The sequence below is a fragment of the Medicago sativa genome, chromosome 1 (assembly GCF_051527215.1).
Source record: "Medicago sativa cultivar Bolivia chromosome 1, Bolivia_mono, whole genome shotgun sequence".
NCBI lineage: Eukaryota > Viridiplantae > Streptophyta > Magnoliopsida > Fabales > Fabaceae > Medicago > Medicago sativa.
The window spans coordinates 59,226,656-59,241,346 of NC_140749.1; the positions used below are offsets into that span (position 1 = coordinate 59,226,656).

Sequence of the window (14,691 nt, forward strand, 5' to 3'; positions counted from 1 at the left end):
AGCTGTTTCTTTCCGTTTTCACTCCTCCACTCAACATTGCACTGTTCATTCTTATGGTTATGGATACACAAACACACAACATTAAAATAAAAAAAATATGCTAATTCTACTCGAGTGATTAATCTCTACAATTACACGGACCGATCACACTTCCTTTATTATCTGTTGTTGTATCTTTCTCGTGCCACTTTCTTTCTGTTTGTTTGTGTTTCTCTCTCCCGCGATAGTTTGAAGGAACAATAAAATAATAACACCCTTCACAACAATGACCATTTAGCTAACTCTCTCTCTCTCTCTCTCTCTCTCTCTCTCTAACAGTTGGTGATGGTGGTTGCAGAGAAGATGATCAAAATCGTGAATGTGATCAACGTAGAACTCAATGCACACTCATTTTCACAGAGAAGAATTAACACTGTGTGAAGTGTGAAGAGGAAGATTCTGAAGAGAAAGAAAAAATGTTTAAGCTTCACAAGCATAGGTCTGCGAAATCAAGTGATAGAATTGAGTTCAGAATTTCTCATCTCAAAGCACTTCAGGTTACTTCTTTCACCTTTTCAATTTCAATTTCGTCTTGTTCTTCCTAGTTTTGATTTACGTTGATTGATCAATGAACGGTGATGTTATTTTGATTATGTTACCGATCATAATTTGGAAATTAGAAATGAAAAACGTGGAATGCTGAGTTTGGAGCAAAGGAATTACGGTTTACATTGAGTTGTAACGTGTTTCAATTGAACTTTTATGAAATCGAAGCTTCAGACTTCGGATCATGGTGTTTTGTTATGAATATAGCTGCATTAGCATTGTAATTTCTGCTTTGATGGAATTCAGAACAATGCTTCATGCATATTCAGTTATAATATAAAGGACTAAAAATATAATAGAACAGAACCAAATCATAAAGTGACTTATGTTGAGTGTTTAAATGGTTAAAGATTTAAAGGTATTATATATTAAGTGCTTATAGCATAATCAATTCGCATATAAGTGCTTATATGTATATAGGCTATTTCTATAATAAATGATAAAGTCAAAAGTCAAACTGTTTTCATATAAGCTATAACCTGTTATCATAAGCTATCTTGGCGAGCTTACAGGAATCAGCTGAAAATAACTTATGGACATGTCATAAGCTGTTTCCATAAGCTCTTCCTGTATAAGGCTTGTTTGGATTTACTCATTTGAGCTTATCTATTGGCATAAGTTTTGTGAGACTTTTTGGAAGAACTTAAGAGAACAGCCTATTGGCATAAGTTTTGTGAGACTTTTTGGAAGAACTTAAGAAAACGGCGTATGACATTGTTCATAAGTTTTTTTCAGCTTATTTTCATAAGTTTTTCAAGATAGTTAATGAAAATAACTTATAAATTATAAGAAAATAATTTAAATTTATTTTATCTTTTGCTGTAGAAATAGCTTATACATAATAAATGATAAAGTCAAAAATCAAACTGTTTCCATATAAAATATAAGCTCTTATCATAAGCTATCCTGGAGAGCTTACAGGAATCAGCTGAAAATAACTTATGGACACGTCATAAGCTGTTTTCATAAGCTCTTCTCATATTAGGCTTGTTTGGATTGACTCGTTTGAGCTTATCTATTGGTGTAAGTTTTGTGAGACTTTTTGGAAGAACTTAAGGAAACAACTTATGACATTGTTCATAAGCTGTTTTCAACTTACTTTCGTAAGTTCTTCAAGATAGTTTACAAAAATAACTTAAACGAAACTAATTTAAATTTATTTTATCTTTTTCTGTAGAAATAGCTTATGCATAACGCATATCATGCTAAGTACTTGTGCTATAAGCCGCAAATAAGCTATTTATACAAACATTCTTATAGTCTAGGTTCTGTGTGAGTAGATAAGCTCAAATATACTAATTCAAGGCCTAGGCTTAAATTTTATTTTAGAACTGCACAATCCAAATGCTTTTATGTTTGAAATGAAACTCTGTGTGGCCTACAAAAAGAAAGGACTGATTGTGTAAAATATCAAATGCTAATTGAATTCTAATGTTAGCAGGTACCAAAGGGGTGGGACAAACTGTTTGTTTCTGTTGTCTCTGTAGAAAATGGTAAAACAATTGCAAAGTCAAGCAAAGTCACGGTGCGAAATGGAAGTTGTCAGTGGTCTGATACTTTTGCAGAATCTATATGGTTTTCAAGAGATAATTTGTCCAAGGAGACTGATGATTGTATTCTCAAGCTCATTGTTGCAATGGTACTGCTATCACTATTGCTGCTTCTTTTACTATTATGCATTGCAGTCCTTTTGCTGTTAACTTTATCAGTTTGAAATAACAGGGATCATTAAGATCTGGAATCCTGGGAGAGGCCACAGTTAGTATGACCAACTATGCGAGTTCAGATGCAGCTGTTCCACTTTCAATCCCGCTAAATAAGTGCAATCATGGGACAGTTTTGAATGTGAGTTAGACTACTGAAAACTATGTATTATGTGCATAAAAGGCATTTTCTGTCAAATTTGAGGAAAAATTTAACACTGAAAATCTGAAAAATAAAAGACTTCATGCTTAAAAATATATGGTATTATGTGTATAGTTAGATATAGTCAGATAGATGGATATAAACATATGTATTTAGGTAGGAATGCTATTGCAGAAAAATACCATTGAACAGAGTTTGAAATTCAGTGGTTATGTATTTTGCAGGTAACAGTGCAGTGCCTTACACCAAGAAAAAAACCCAGGTTTGTATCGAAGGGTGATCTTTTATATAATAATTATAATGCCTATTATTACATTAAATAGTGATCTCTTGCATATTCTCAGGGATCAAGAATCAAGGGAAACAAATTCTCATTTGAAGGCTATGACTATGAGTGAAAATAATCATGAAGTGACTGTCAAGTCAAATGGATCTGATTGTTCATATGTACAGAGTGTTGAATCTTCCTCTGTTGGTGATATGGACTCTACCTTATCACCTGAAGAAGTTGAGACTATGGTAAAATTGCAACATTTTTCCTATCTTCAGTGCTCTATTGTACATATGGTTCAAAATTCCTGTCCATGCATGCATATTGGTACATAATAATTAATGCGTCTATAACTATATTGCATCCAGTTAGTAACACCTGTAGCCTTATGTATGCAAACACTGCTTTTTTTGAGATAATTTTGAGTGGAGATGGTAACTGCATTTCATCCTTTGGGTCCTTAAAGTAATTCATTGTACAGAGTTGTCTTCAATCAGGGTCTAAGAAAAAAAAGTATTTCTTTATGCAGAGTTATCAGCTTGCACATCTCCATGGTAGTGACATAATTCACTATTAGTCTGTCTGTCTTCATCATGATACTAACACTATGTACCTTGGTTGCAGGCAGAAAGTCTTCCTGGTTCTGTATCAAATTACAGCTATAACTCAGCCGAGGATTCCACAGGAAAGGGAAATTTCTCCACATACATGAGTGATGGACAGAGCCGGACGGGAAGACAAGATTCAACCGGTTCCCAGAAAAGTGTATCCCATTACGACTACCCTGTTAATAATAACTCTTCTCAGTCGAATCGTTCATCATTTAATTCCCAAAATATGCAAGACACCGGTGCATCATCTTATAAGAAGACCAATGGTTCTAATAAAAGTCTTGAAGCTACAGAAGACACAAGTGAAGAGCTACGGGCAGAAGCAAAGATGTGGGAGATGAACGCCAGAAAGCTGTTGGGGGACTTGGAGATGTTGAGGACAGAATTCTCAGATCAATCCAAAAAGATGGAAGGTCTGGAAATGGACCTTTCAACAGCATATGTAGAATGTGATAGTTTGAAAAAAGAAGTTGAGCAGTTAACATTGTCATCAGGAGATCCAATAGTGAGACAAAAAACTTTGGAAGATTCAATATCTCAAGGTGAAAGTATTCCAGAAATTGAAAACGCTCTAAAAGGTGAATTAAAGTTTCAGAAAGAATCCAATGCCAATTTGTCTTTGCAACTAAAGAAGAGCCAAGAAGCAAATGTTGAGCTTGTTTCTGTTCTCCAGGAGCTGGAAGAAACCATAGAACAGCAGAAACTTGAGATAGAAAACCTTTCATCATTACCCTCAAAACTCAGTGCTCTCGAGAAATCTTTCCAGACAAGTGAAGAAGGAAACATGATCTTAAGTCAACAAATAGAACAGTTGGAGGAATCAAAGAAAAATCTGCTGGCTATGGTGCAAGAACTGGAAGAGGCGTTGGAGAATAAAATGCAAGACATTGAACATGAAAAGATTCCAAACAGAAAATCAATTCAAGATATTGAAATGAAATATGAAAACAAATTATCTGCTAAAGAGGAAGAAATTTCAAGTTTGAAAGCAAGACTGTTAGAATCTGTCCCAAAAACCTGCAATGGAGGAGAGACTGTGTCAAGAAATGTAGGTGATGCAGATCTTTTGGAACAAATCGAAGTATTGAATAAGAAAGTTCAGGAACTTGAGATGGACTGTAATGAACTGACAAACGAAAACCTTGAGCTTTTATTCAAGCTGAAAGAAGCAAAGACCGATTCAAAAGATGGAGGTGCATCCAAAGATCTTTTGTCAAATATATACAAAGATCAATCATTTTCTAGCTCTGAGTCTGTAGCAAGCAACAATTTATTTAGAATATTTCATTCAGAAGACATGCTCCCTGAGGAAAATGCCAAGAAGATTAGTAATGATGGTCATATTTCAATTCGAGAGCTTGAGACATCTAAATCAGCACAAGAAGTCGGAATCACAGATCTGAATAATGAACTAACTGATGAAACATCTGAGATGGAAAACCTTGAGGTCAACTCATCAAGTAAAGAAAAGGAGATTGGGGTTCTGAAAAAGCTCCTAAGTGAGTTGGAAGCCAAGGTTTATCATCTTGAACAAGATAAACTTCAACTAGAGGAGCACATGGAGGACAAGACAAACGAACAAGAGTCTCAATTATCAGAACTAGAGAACGCAAAAAATCAATCTGCAAGGCTCCAAGAGAAGATTGCGGAGATGCAGTCTGAGATGGATTCTTCCATAGAAGATTTGGAACAAAAACTAAAGGAAACACAATTTCATTGGTCAGAAGCACAAGAAGAATGTGAATATCTCAGAGGAGAAAATCAGCAGTTACAAATTACCATTGAAAATCTTGAAGAAGAATGTGATTCATTTGAGAAGCTAAATGGATATTTGAGGCAGCAAAAGTTGGAGTTAGAGCAGTATTGCTCCCTTATGGGAGCCAGGTTGAGGGAATCAAGTGAAAGATTTGATGATTACTGTGAAAGAGTGGGACTCCTAGAAAAGAAGTTTGCTTTGATGCTGGAAGAGATTACATCAAAAGAGAAGAATTTAACTTCAGAGATGGATGGTATTTTGGATGAAAATATGAATCATATAGTGAAGGGTCAAAGCTTATTGAATCAGATGCAAATGGAGAAGATTGTGGAAATTCAGAACCTTAAACTAGAAATAGAGAATCTCAGTCTGAAACTTTCAGCAGCCTATGATGAAAAGGAGAGAATAGCTTCCAATGCTTTGCTTGAAGTATCCACATTACGTGCTGATAAAGCCAAATTGGAATCGGCTTTTGGAGAAGTTCAATCTGAAGTGATTTTGTCGAAGAATGAGGTTAATGTGATGCAGACTGAATATAAACAGAAGTTGAAAGACCTAACAACTGAGCTTGCTGATTTCAAATTTAAAATGGAAATGCTGATGGCTGAACATGAAAAATTGTCAGAGCTGGTGGAGGACTACAGATCGAGAGAACTGAAATTCAAAAGCACTATGAATTCCCTTGAATCAAAACTTACAGACACTGAATACGAAAGACAACAATACATGGATGAATCCAGAAATTTGAAGGTTCAGTTGCAGCAGACTTGTCAATTTGAAAATGAGATTATGGCTCTCAAGAATGAGCTCAACACTTCCAATACTGAGAAAGAGAGACTGAAAGCCTCATTATGCTTGAAGTCTGAACTATGTGAAGATCTAAAGGCAGAGAATACATCATTTGGACGAAAGATGTCAAGCTTGGAGAAGGCTGCATCAGAATTGGAGCACTGCAAGAGAACAAGAACATCCCTTGAAGAAAGGCTTATGCAGTTGGAAAATGACTTGAATGCAAGAGACGCAAGATGTGCCCAGGAAAAATCTAAGCTTCAGGAAAAAGCTCAGGCCCTTGAAGAAGAATTGAAACTGATTAAGGAACAAAAGCGAAATCAAGTTTCAAAGCTAAACAGGAAACCTGTTGATGATGATCAGAAGGCCTCAAAAGTTAGTGTCTCTTTTTCAGTAATGGCATGATATCATTGTGATGGCACAACTAATATTTTCTCTCTTTCATTTATCAGAATTCTATTATTAAGAATACCAATCAAGTTCGCAGCAATAGGAAAAAGCCATCTTTAAAGAATGACAGAGAAATCCTGAAAGATCAACAGGACCCTTATAACAGCAGGAAACATCAGACTGAGGTGATATGTTTTGAATTTTTCTTATTTTGTTTTACCTCCTTGTCAAAGGTTACCAAGTATATTTTGTGGCTTCAGTGTTGCGGCTCAAAGAGATCATGTCAAATAATTGCACTCTCTGGAAATTAAATATTTTTGTTTGTCTCACCTTTTTCTTCACAGGTGGAAAGTGAGCATGGACTTCTTGATGAAAATGTTCATATAGTTGAAGTAGAACCAGTATCAAAGACTCAATTGCTTGAGACTGCAGTAGAAAAAGCAAAAGAAGCCATTGACATATATGAAGTTCAACTTAACAGGTCAGAGGATCACATTGCATGTCTTCAAAGTAAACACCTAAAAGCTTTTGGTCTGCTTGTATGACTCGTTATTCTGTTTCTGCTATTATTTTATTTTGAACTTTGCAGACAATTACAAAAACCTTTATCACTAGGTGGGTTATTTTGAATCACTTTAAGAGGATATTTCCGATCTCTTGAAAGAAAGGATGTTTGAGATTGGAATATATTAAGACACTTGTAGTTGTACAAATTAGGACAAATTTATAAGTATGAAATTGCTTTTGACAATTCTAGCTTATTAGGTATATGTCTGTCCAGAATGTTTAAGGTTAAGCCAATAGGCTATGGGGTATTTTGCTTGCAGCTATCGTTATCAGGTAAAAGCACCATGTAAAAGTTTGAAAAGTAAAAGAAAATGTGAATTACAAACGATGATGCCAAATTTGTGATTAATTATCTCTTAGTATGGTTTTCTACTTTCCCCAGTAGAAAAACTTATCTAAAAGGAACTTTTTAGAGCCTTAACAATGGAGTTTGGGAAAGAAAAAAAAAAGGAACCGTGATTTCAGTCTTCCCTCAATGTCCAAAGACCAGTCTACCAAATAATGTCTAGTTCCTCCATAAATGATTGTGTTTTTTACATAAACAACTATAGGATCCGATTTTTATTTGGTTCAGTTGATTGTTAGTGAGGCTTGTGTTTTATTCTCTTTAGCAATTGGTGGGGTTTAGAACTAAGTTTGATCGACACAGTCGAAGTACACATGGATAATTCATTTAGGGATATCAGAAGAGCCGTGGTAACTCTGCTTCCAACTATTTAAATCCAATTATAAAGCAGCAAGGTATATCCATGTGATACCTTTAGTTTAGGTTGGCGTCGACCTATAAATCAGGATTGCAGGAATTTGAAACATCAGAGAAAAAAACTTGCTTAAGCCATTTGTATTATACCTTTGATTTTAGGTCATCCGTTATTGCTCTACAAAGTCATCTGTGTTATAAAATTCCTTGTGTTTTTATCCTGCAGGTCATCATCTCAAGGCCGAAACAACCATGCAAATGGCCTAGTAAAATCAATGGCTGAAGAAGAACTAGTGACAAAAGAAAAGTTTGAACGTACAAAATCAATGCTAGAGGAAGAGTTGAGAGATATTCAGGATCGTTACTTCCACATGAGCCTTAAATATGCAGAGGTGGAATCTCAGCGTGAAGAACTTGTAATGAAGCTCAAGGTGGCTAAAAGCAAAAAAGGATGGCTCTCATAGAACTATAACCAGTCTTGTTTTAATATTTTATGCTGAAAATCTCAGGTTCCTTATAACACGAATTTGAAGTGCCACATAGTTTTAAATCTGTTATAGGATGTATAGTAGTATACTTTTGAAAGGGATCATTGGTTAGGAGAGTAATACTGAAACCATAACGGTCATCGTAAATATCAGAAATTTTGAAAGGTAGATATTAACCAAGAAAATGATATTATGATTGTCTTGCAGCCATACTAAGCTCTTTTATGTGCACTTTATTTATTTTGTACACTTTATTTGGCATCCCTCCATCCATGGAGCTACATGGTTTCAATTTCCAAACATTAAATTTATGTTTTGGAATTTTATAATTGTAAATGCACCTTCCATAGCGACATAAGCATATCATCCTCACTATATGGAACTAGCTAAATGTTTTCTGATTCTCATGAGTAGACGTTCAAAGACGACAGCCCAACATCAAATATTAGCACTTTTGCGATACCACAAATATTTCATCTCTTGTAGATGTGATAATTTGGTGATGTGATAAAAGAAAAAAAAATGAGATGTTGAATAGATGTAGAAAAATAAAAAAAAATGTTTATTTATCATAGTTGATCTTATTAAGCGAGGATGGCGAATTTTGTCGGCATCACTCACATCTCTCATCTTATCCCATAAAATGATATGATTGTTTTGGTGGAAGTCTATTGTCGCAAAATAGACTTCAATTACTATAAAAGAACATATATTAAATGAATTTTTTTTTTATTTTATCACTATTTTTAAAAAGTTGTCTTATTTCAAAATGAACTCACTTTTATAAAAATAAAAAAAATAAAATTCGTTAATTAAGTCATATAAACCACATATCCGATAAATGTAATTAAACCATGTAATGTTATTCACTTATGTCTTATAAAATGAGATTAGTCTATACCGAGTTTTACTCTCGTTTTAAATGAAGTCTCACAAATGGATGGTGAGATTGGCCTCCAATTAATTAGTTCTTTTTTTTGAACAAATCAAAATCCAATTAATTAGTTCTTAAGCCGAATACCTATTTTTTTTTTTTTTTAAAGTAGTGTCTTACAAAAAGTTTAAAGGCTAGCACAAATCTGATATGCTTAATGTATTACAGACAATGTTGCTTTTAGAAAAACCTTATTCCACAATGAAACCACTTATTTTTGACTTATGAGAGAGTAGGCTTTCTCCGCCCCCCAAATTAATTAATTACATAAAGACTTGTCTCAAAATGCCCTTCAAAGACTAAAAATCCTTTTGATGAGAAAGCAATCTTTACGCAAGCAAATAGATTACAAAGCTTTGATCTAAAATGTGGGCAGAGCAAATAATATTGGTCGATGATGATGCTGTTGTTGTAGCCAAGATTATGAAATGTCACTCATAGTATAAAATTAGAAAAGTTATGTGAAAGTTTGACACTGAACGGCTGAAAGCAAAATACGTGTACTCGATAACACAAATTATATGTTTTCAAAGGTTAAAATATTCAGTGGCGTCTGCCTAGCACACATAAAATTAGTCATTTTTTATGATCTTCACCTGAACCACTTTAGGGAAGAGTTATATTATTTTGACGCCATAAGACCATGTACAATGGGAAACAATTTTCAATAACCTTCAACACCCACTTTTTTAATTTCCAACACTCCACATCATTTTCTCTCTCTTAATTCAACACCCATTCAATTTTTACCACTCCAATGGTAAACATTCAACACCCTACCCCACCACTTTTTATTTCTTATTCTTATTTAATTTTTGTTTTTATAATTACATAAAATTATAATTATCGATTTAAATTAAATTAAAATAATACAATTAATTTTTTTTAAAAACAATATTTATTTAAATAATTTTTTTCTTTACTTAAAATGCAATACAACAAACTAAGCACGCGACACACAAATAGCTTAAAATGCAAGACAACAAACAAGCACACAAAACACAACTAATTTATTTAGTCTGATACAAATCATCTTCAATCACGAAACATTCCAAACTTTGTCCATATGTGCTTCACGAGATCTGCTTGCAATTTGTGATGAACATTTGGATCACGCAACTCGGATCTAGCACGCACATGATTTGCAAAGGTGGGTAACACCTCGGTCGAGTATGGTTGCGGTGTACTAGATTCACTTCCCTCAGATTGCTCAAAATCGGTCCAACGTTGAGCATATGTATCTCTTTCATCTTCAACAATCATATTATGTAATATGATGCATGACCTCATGATGATACCCAAATCGGCTATGTCCCACAAGCGAGCTGGTTCACGGATGATTTTAAATCGAGCTTGAAGCACTCCAAAAGCACGTTCGATATCCTTTCGACAGCTCTCCTGTTGTTTTGCAAATAACTTATCGGGTTCACTTTGAGGAAGTCTAATTGATTTGACGAAAGTTGGATAAGAAGGGTAGATATCATCAGCTAGATAGTATGTCATGTTATAGGGACGTTGATTCACAAAGAAATTCACCCTTGGAGTCTTTCCCTGTTCCACATCATCAAACACCGGTGATCGGTCTAGAACGTTGATATCGTTCAACGTTCCTGGACATCCAAAAAAGGCATGTCAGATCCATAGGTCATGTGATGCAACTGCTTCAAGAATAACTGTGGTGGTTCCCTTATCCCCCCTAGTAAATTGACCTTCCCATGCTTTAGGACAATTTTTCCACTCCCAGTGCATGCAGTCAATACTCCCGATCATCCCTGGGAACCCCCGCATTTCACTAACATTGAGTATTCTTTGAAGGTCATCTTGCGTTGGTGCTCTCAAGTACACATGCCCATACAATCGTATGATTCCTTTACAGAATCTACGTAAGCACTCCAATGCTGTAGTACCTCCTATTTTGATGTATTCATCGACCGCATCTGCTGCCACACCATATGCTAACATTCGCATTGTTGTGGTACATTTTGCTAAGGGTGATATACCTTCTTTGTTGGTGGCATCAACTCGCTGGGTGAAGTAGTTATCACTACTTGAAAGGTCTCCAACGATTCGAAGGAAAACATGTTTTTGCATCCGAAACCGACGACGAAACATTGCATCGTCATATGTAGGCTCATTGGCAAAGTAGTCGTCAATGAGTCTTTGGTTAGCTGCTGCATGATCTCTATTTAAATATTTTCTTCTACCAGATCCACTACCTGATCCACTACCTTCCTCTAGTTTTTTTCGACGCTGAATAAATTGGTTGACCATATATGTGTCTTCAGCATCACGTTTTTGGAAGTAGGCTTCCATATCAAAACCAAAAGGATCCATTGATAGTGTTTGGAAGTAGATATTAGAAGTAGATATGAATGCAATTTGAGAAAGGAAATAGTTTAAACAATATTCAAGTGGCAAATAGGTTTGGAAGTAGATATGAATTCTATTCAAGTCCCTATATATAAGCAAATAGTTGAAGCACGGGGATTGAATTATTAAAGTGTTGTATGCATAGTAAAGCAATACCATGGGCTGTGAAAAATGTATGCATAATTAAAGCAATACCATGGATGTAACACTGACAAAATAGTATGCATAATTAAAGTTTTGTATGCATAGTAAAGCAATACCATGGGCTGTGAAATAACTAGTGAGGAATACCATGGGCTGTGAAATTAAAGTTTGTGAAAAAAGTCACGGGACAAATATTATGCATAATTATTAAAGCAACATTGAGGACTAGACAACACTGACAATTATTTAAAGCAACATTGAGGACTAGACAACACTGACAATTATTTAAAGTAAACATTGGGGACTAGACAACACTGACAATTTTGACCGAATACAAACAAATATTAGTGAAATTAATTTCCGAACAGCTCACGCTCCAAGTTTTCCAACAGAGCTTTTTTCCTGTCATCGAGATGCTCTTTGGAACTTAACATTATGTACATGTCCATTTTCTTCAATTTGTTTTTCTCTTATTGCACTGCGGTGTACTTTTCCATTTTTTCGGTGTACTCTTTAAAGTGTTCCATCTCTTGCACCTTCATTTCTTTGAATTGAACCCACTCTTGTTCCACCTCCTCCAAGCCAGCGTCCTTGCTTTTCTTTTTTCCTTTTTTTTTTAGCTGGCTCCCTTCCCATTGGACGAGCACTAGATCCTACAGAGTCCTCGTGAGATCTCTTAGATCTACTACTACCTGAGCCAACATTTCCTCCCACTTGACTGCCTCCTACTTGACTGCCATAACGTGGTTGATCACGGAGAGCGCGCCATTCTTCCATTAAAGTAAATTTACCATTCTTCCCACATGCATATATTTCCTGGGCTTTTGCCAAAACATCATCTTCCGACCAACCGCTTGCTTTCTGACGCTTAGCGGTATCATAAGCACCAACCCATTTATTTATTAATTTGCTCATATAATTAAAACGGTTTACGCATGCAATGACATCGCGTGGAGAATCGAATGAGCAATGATCATTACAATACTCAGTAATTTTACCCCAAGATGCTTCACTTGTCTGGTTTCTCCCGACAACACTGGATGTTCCATATTTTATCCACCCACTAATTAACATCAAATTTTGTTCAGTGTTCCATGATGGTTGGGGGTTTTTCTTGCTCTTAGGAGTTGTATCCTCTAGAGTCACTTCATTGTCTCTTGTCATTCCACCACGATTTATTTGTGATGAAAATTCAGGATATTCACCAAGACTCTGAAAATTTTCATTCATCATCGGCATATAACCATTAAATGGGGGTGTTTGAGATGGATATCCCATCATAGATCTAGAATATGGACGAAAGTTGTTTGGAACAGAGGATGGGTGATTGAAATTTGAAGCAAAACCAAAATTAGGCATGTTTTGAGGATTTTGGTTGAGAAATTGATTTGGGTTTTGAGGATATTGGTTGGGAAATTGATTTGGGTTTTGAGGATGTTGGTTGAGAAATTGATTTGGGTGTTGATAATTGTTGGGATTTTGGTAGCTAAATGGGTAATCAGAAGAATTTTGGGTGTTGAATTGATTGTTATTGGGATCCATTTCACTAATCAAAGACTAAAACTTTAAAAGAAAGACTAATAATGAGATTAAGAGAGTGAAAAACTTGATTTTTTTCTGTGTCCAAATGAAATGATCCAAGTCTCTATTTATAGAGAAAAAAAAATCACGAATTTTGGTAAAAAAAATAAAATTATTTGCAATAAAATAATTGAGTCCAAATTATTAAGAAGATAAAAATCCAAGCAGCCAATTGTAGCAAGCCACGTGTCACAACTTTTATCCAATTCCCTTTCTCTCTCCGCGTTGCAGAATGCCCACTCACCTTGTCGGCGCGTGACATGCACGCGCCAGTTTTGGCCAATCTCGCTTCGCCACGTGGCAGTTCGGACATGCATTCAGCTTGTTGAATTTATTCATCCTCTCTTTCCTCCAACTGATATTCAACAAGGGTAGTGCAATGGCTTCAACATATTGAATATGGGATTCAATAACCCATTGTAAGTGGTCTAAGTGAAACAAATTTTGTGTAGTTTTTACCATTAAAACAATTAATTTTATAATTAAATTAAATAAAATATGATGTGACTTTTTAATTTCACAATTATAGATTCGTTAATCCGAGAACAATGAATCTTGTATGTTGTAACTGTCGAGGCTTTGGAAAGTTGAGTGTAGTTCCTAAACTAAAATCCTTAATCCGGTACTATAAGTCAGATGTCCTATTTTTAAGTGAGACACTTGTTCACATTAATGAAATTGAGGAATTTGGCTACTTGTTAGGTTTTGATTCTTGCTTTGCACCATAGAGAATTAGTAGAGAGGGATACATCACTTTATTCTGGCGTAAAACAATCAATTATAACATTGTTAATTATTCAACCAATCATATTAGTGCTAAATTGAAGAAGGGAGACGTGGTGCTTGGATTTCCACGGGCTTCTAGAAGTTAGTAGAAGAAGAGACTCATGGAATTTTATTCGTAGCCTTGCTAGATAGGTTAATTTACCATGGTGTCTGATGGAGGATTTTAATGATATCTTACATGCTGAAGAGAAAAAAGGAAAAGTTATCCGACCCAATTGGCTTATTAGGGGATTCAGACAAGCTGTTCAAGATGCTAGCCTAGTTGATGTTCATATGGAGGGTTGTACACTTGGTTCAAAAGTTTGGGTACTCCTCGTGCAGTTGAAGAGAAATTAGACACATCATTAGCCAAAAATACTTGGATGCAAATGTTTCCAAATGCCAAATTGGAAAATCTTGTTGCTCCATCCTCTCATCATTTTCCTATTTTGTTGGATAGAACACCGGTGGAACGACCGCATAGCATTAAAAGATCTTTTAAATTTAAGAATGCTTAGAGAATGGAAGAAGGTTTGGATGAGGTGGTTCAGAATAGCTGGCTCGGGAGTGCGGGTAATAATGTCATGAATAAATTATCAGTATGTGAGAGGAACTAATGCATTGGAGTAAAACCCATTATAACAAACTTCAGATTAATATTGAAGAATATCTGCATCACAGTTAGGAAGAAGCAGCGATGTTAGTGAAATTCAGGATAAAGTCCAGTTCGAAAATTTGAGGAAAAGTCTTAATCATATGCTTGTTCAGGATGATATGCACTAGAGACAGAGAGAAAAAACACACTGGTATCAGGATGCAAACTTGAATATGAAGTTTTTTCATGCTGCAGCCACGTCTAGGAAGAAAGTTAACC

The 14,691-nt window shown here is 35.3% G+C and overlaps 2 protein-coding genes across 3 annotated transcripts; one reads left to right on the forward strand and one right to left on the reverse strand.

Moving 5' to 3' along the window:
* Nucleotides 1–186: 186 nt before the first annotated feature.
* On the forward strand, nucleotides 187–8,233 carry LOC146955870 (uncharacterized). 2 transcript variants are annotated; one of them, XM_085724479.1, is made up of 9 exons: nucleotides 187–536; nucleotides 2,027–2,224; nucleotides 2,308–2,430; nucleotides 2,676–2,713; nucleotides 2,796–2,970; nucleotides 3,347–6,253; nucleotides 6,331–6,453; nucleotides 6,613–6,778; nucleotides 7,762–8,233. In XM_085724479.1, the coding sequence occupies exons 1-9, from the start codon at nucleotides 456–458 to the stop codon at nucleotides 7,800–7,802; spliced, it is 3,852 nt and encodes a 1,283-aa protein (XP_085580605.1). In that variant the 5' UTR covers nucleotides 187–455; the 3' UTR covers nucleotides 7,803–8,233. The 2 variants fall into 2 exon arrangements, with proteins under 2 accessions (XP_085580605.1, XP_085580594.1); XM_085724468.1 differs by having other exon boundaries at nucleotides 6,613–6,749.
* A 3,751-nt stretch (nucleotides 8,234–11,984) lies between these two features.
* LOC146955871 (glutathione S-transferase T3-like) lies at nucleotides 11,985–12,830 on the reverse strand. Its single transcript, XM_085748977.1, has one exon. The coding sequence runs from the start codon at nucleotides 12,828–12,830 to the stop codon at nucleotides 11,985–11,987; it is 846 nt and encodes a 281-aa protein (XP_085605103.1).
* Nucleotides 12,831–14,691: the final 1,861 nt, after the last annotated feature.

What these genes read in the sequence shown, in the direction of transcription:
- LOC146955871 (XM_085748977.1), bottom strand. Translation starts at nt 12,830, where the DNA reads ATGCCTAATTTTGGTTTTGCTTCAAATTTCAATCACCCATCCTCTGTT.
- LOC146955870 (XM_085724468.1), top strand. Translation starts at nt 456, where the DNA reads ATGTTTAAGCTTCACAAGCATAGGTCTGCGAAATCAAGTGATAGAATT. An exon ending in ATCATGGGACAGTTTTGAAT is followed by an intron (nt 2,431 to 2,675) that starts GTGAGTTAGACT and finishes TGTATTTTGCAG; the next exon opens with GTAACAGTGCAGTGCCTTAC. An exon ending in GCAGGAAACATCAGACTGAG is followed by an intron (nt 6,454 to 6,612) that starts GTGATATGTTTT and finishes TTTTCTTCACAG; the next exon opens with GTGGAAAGTGAGCATGGACT.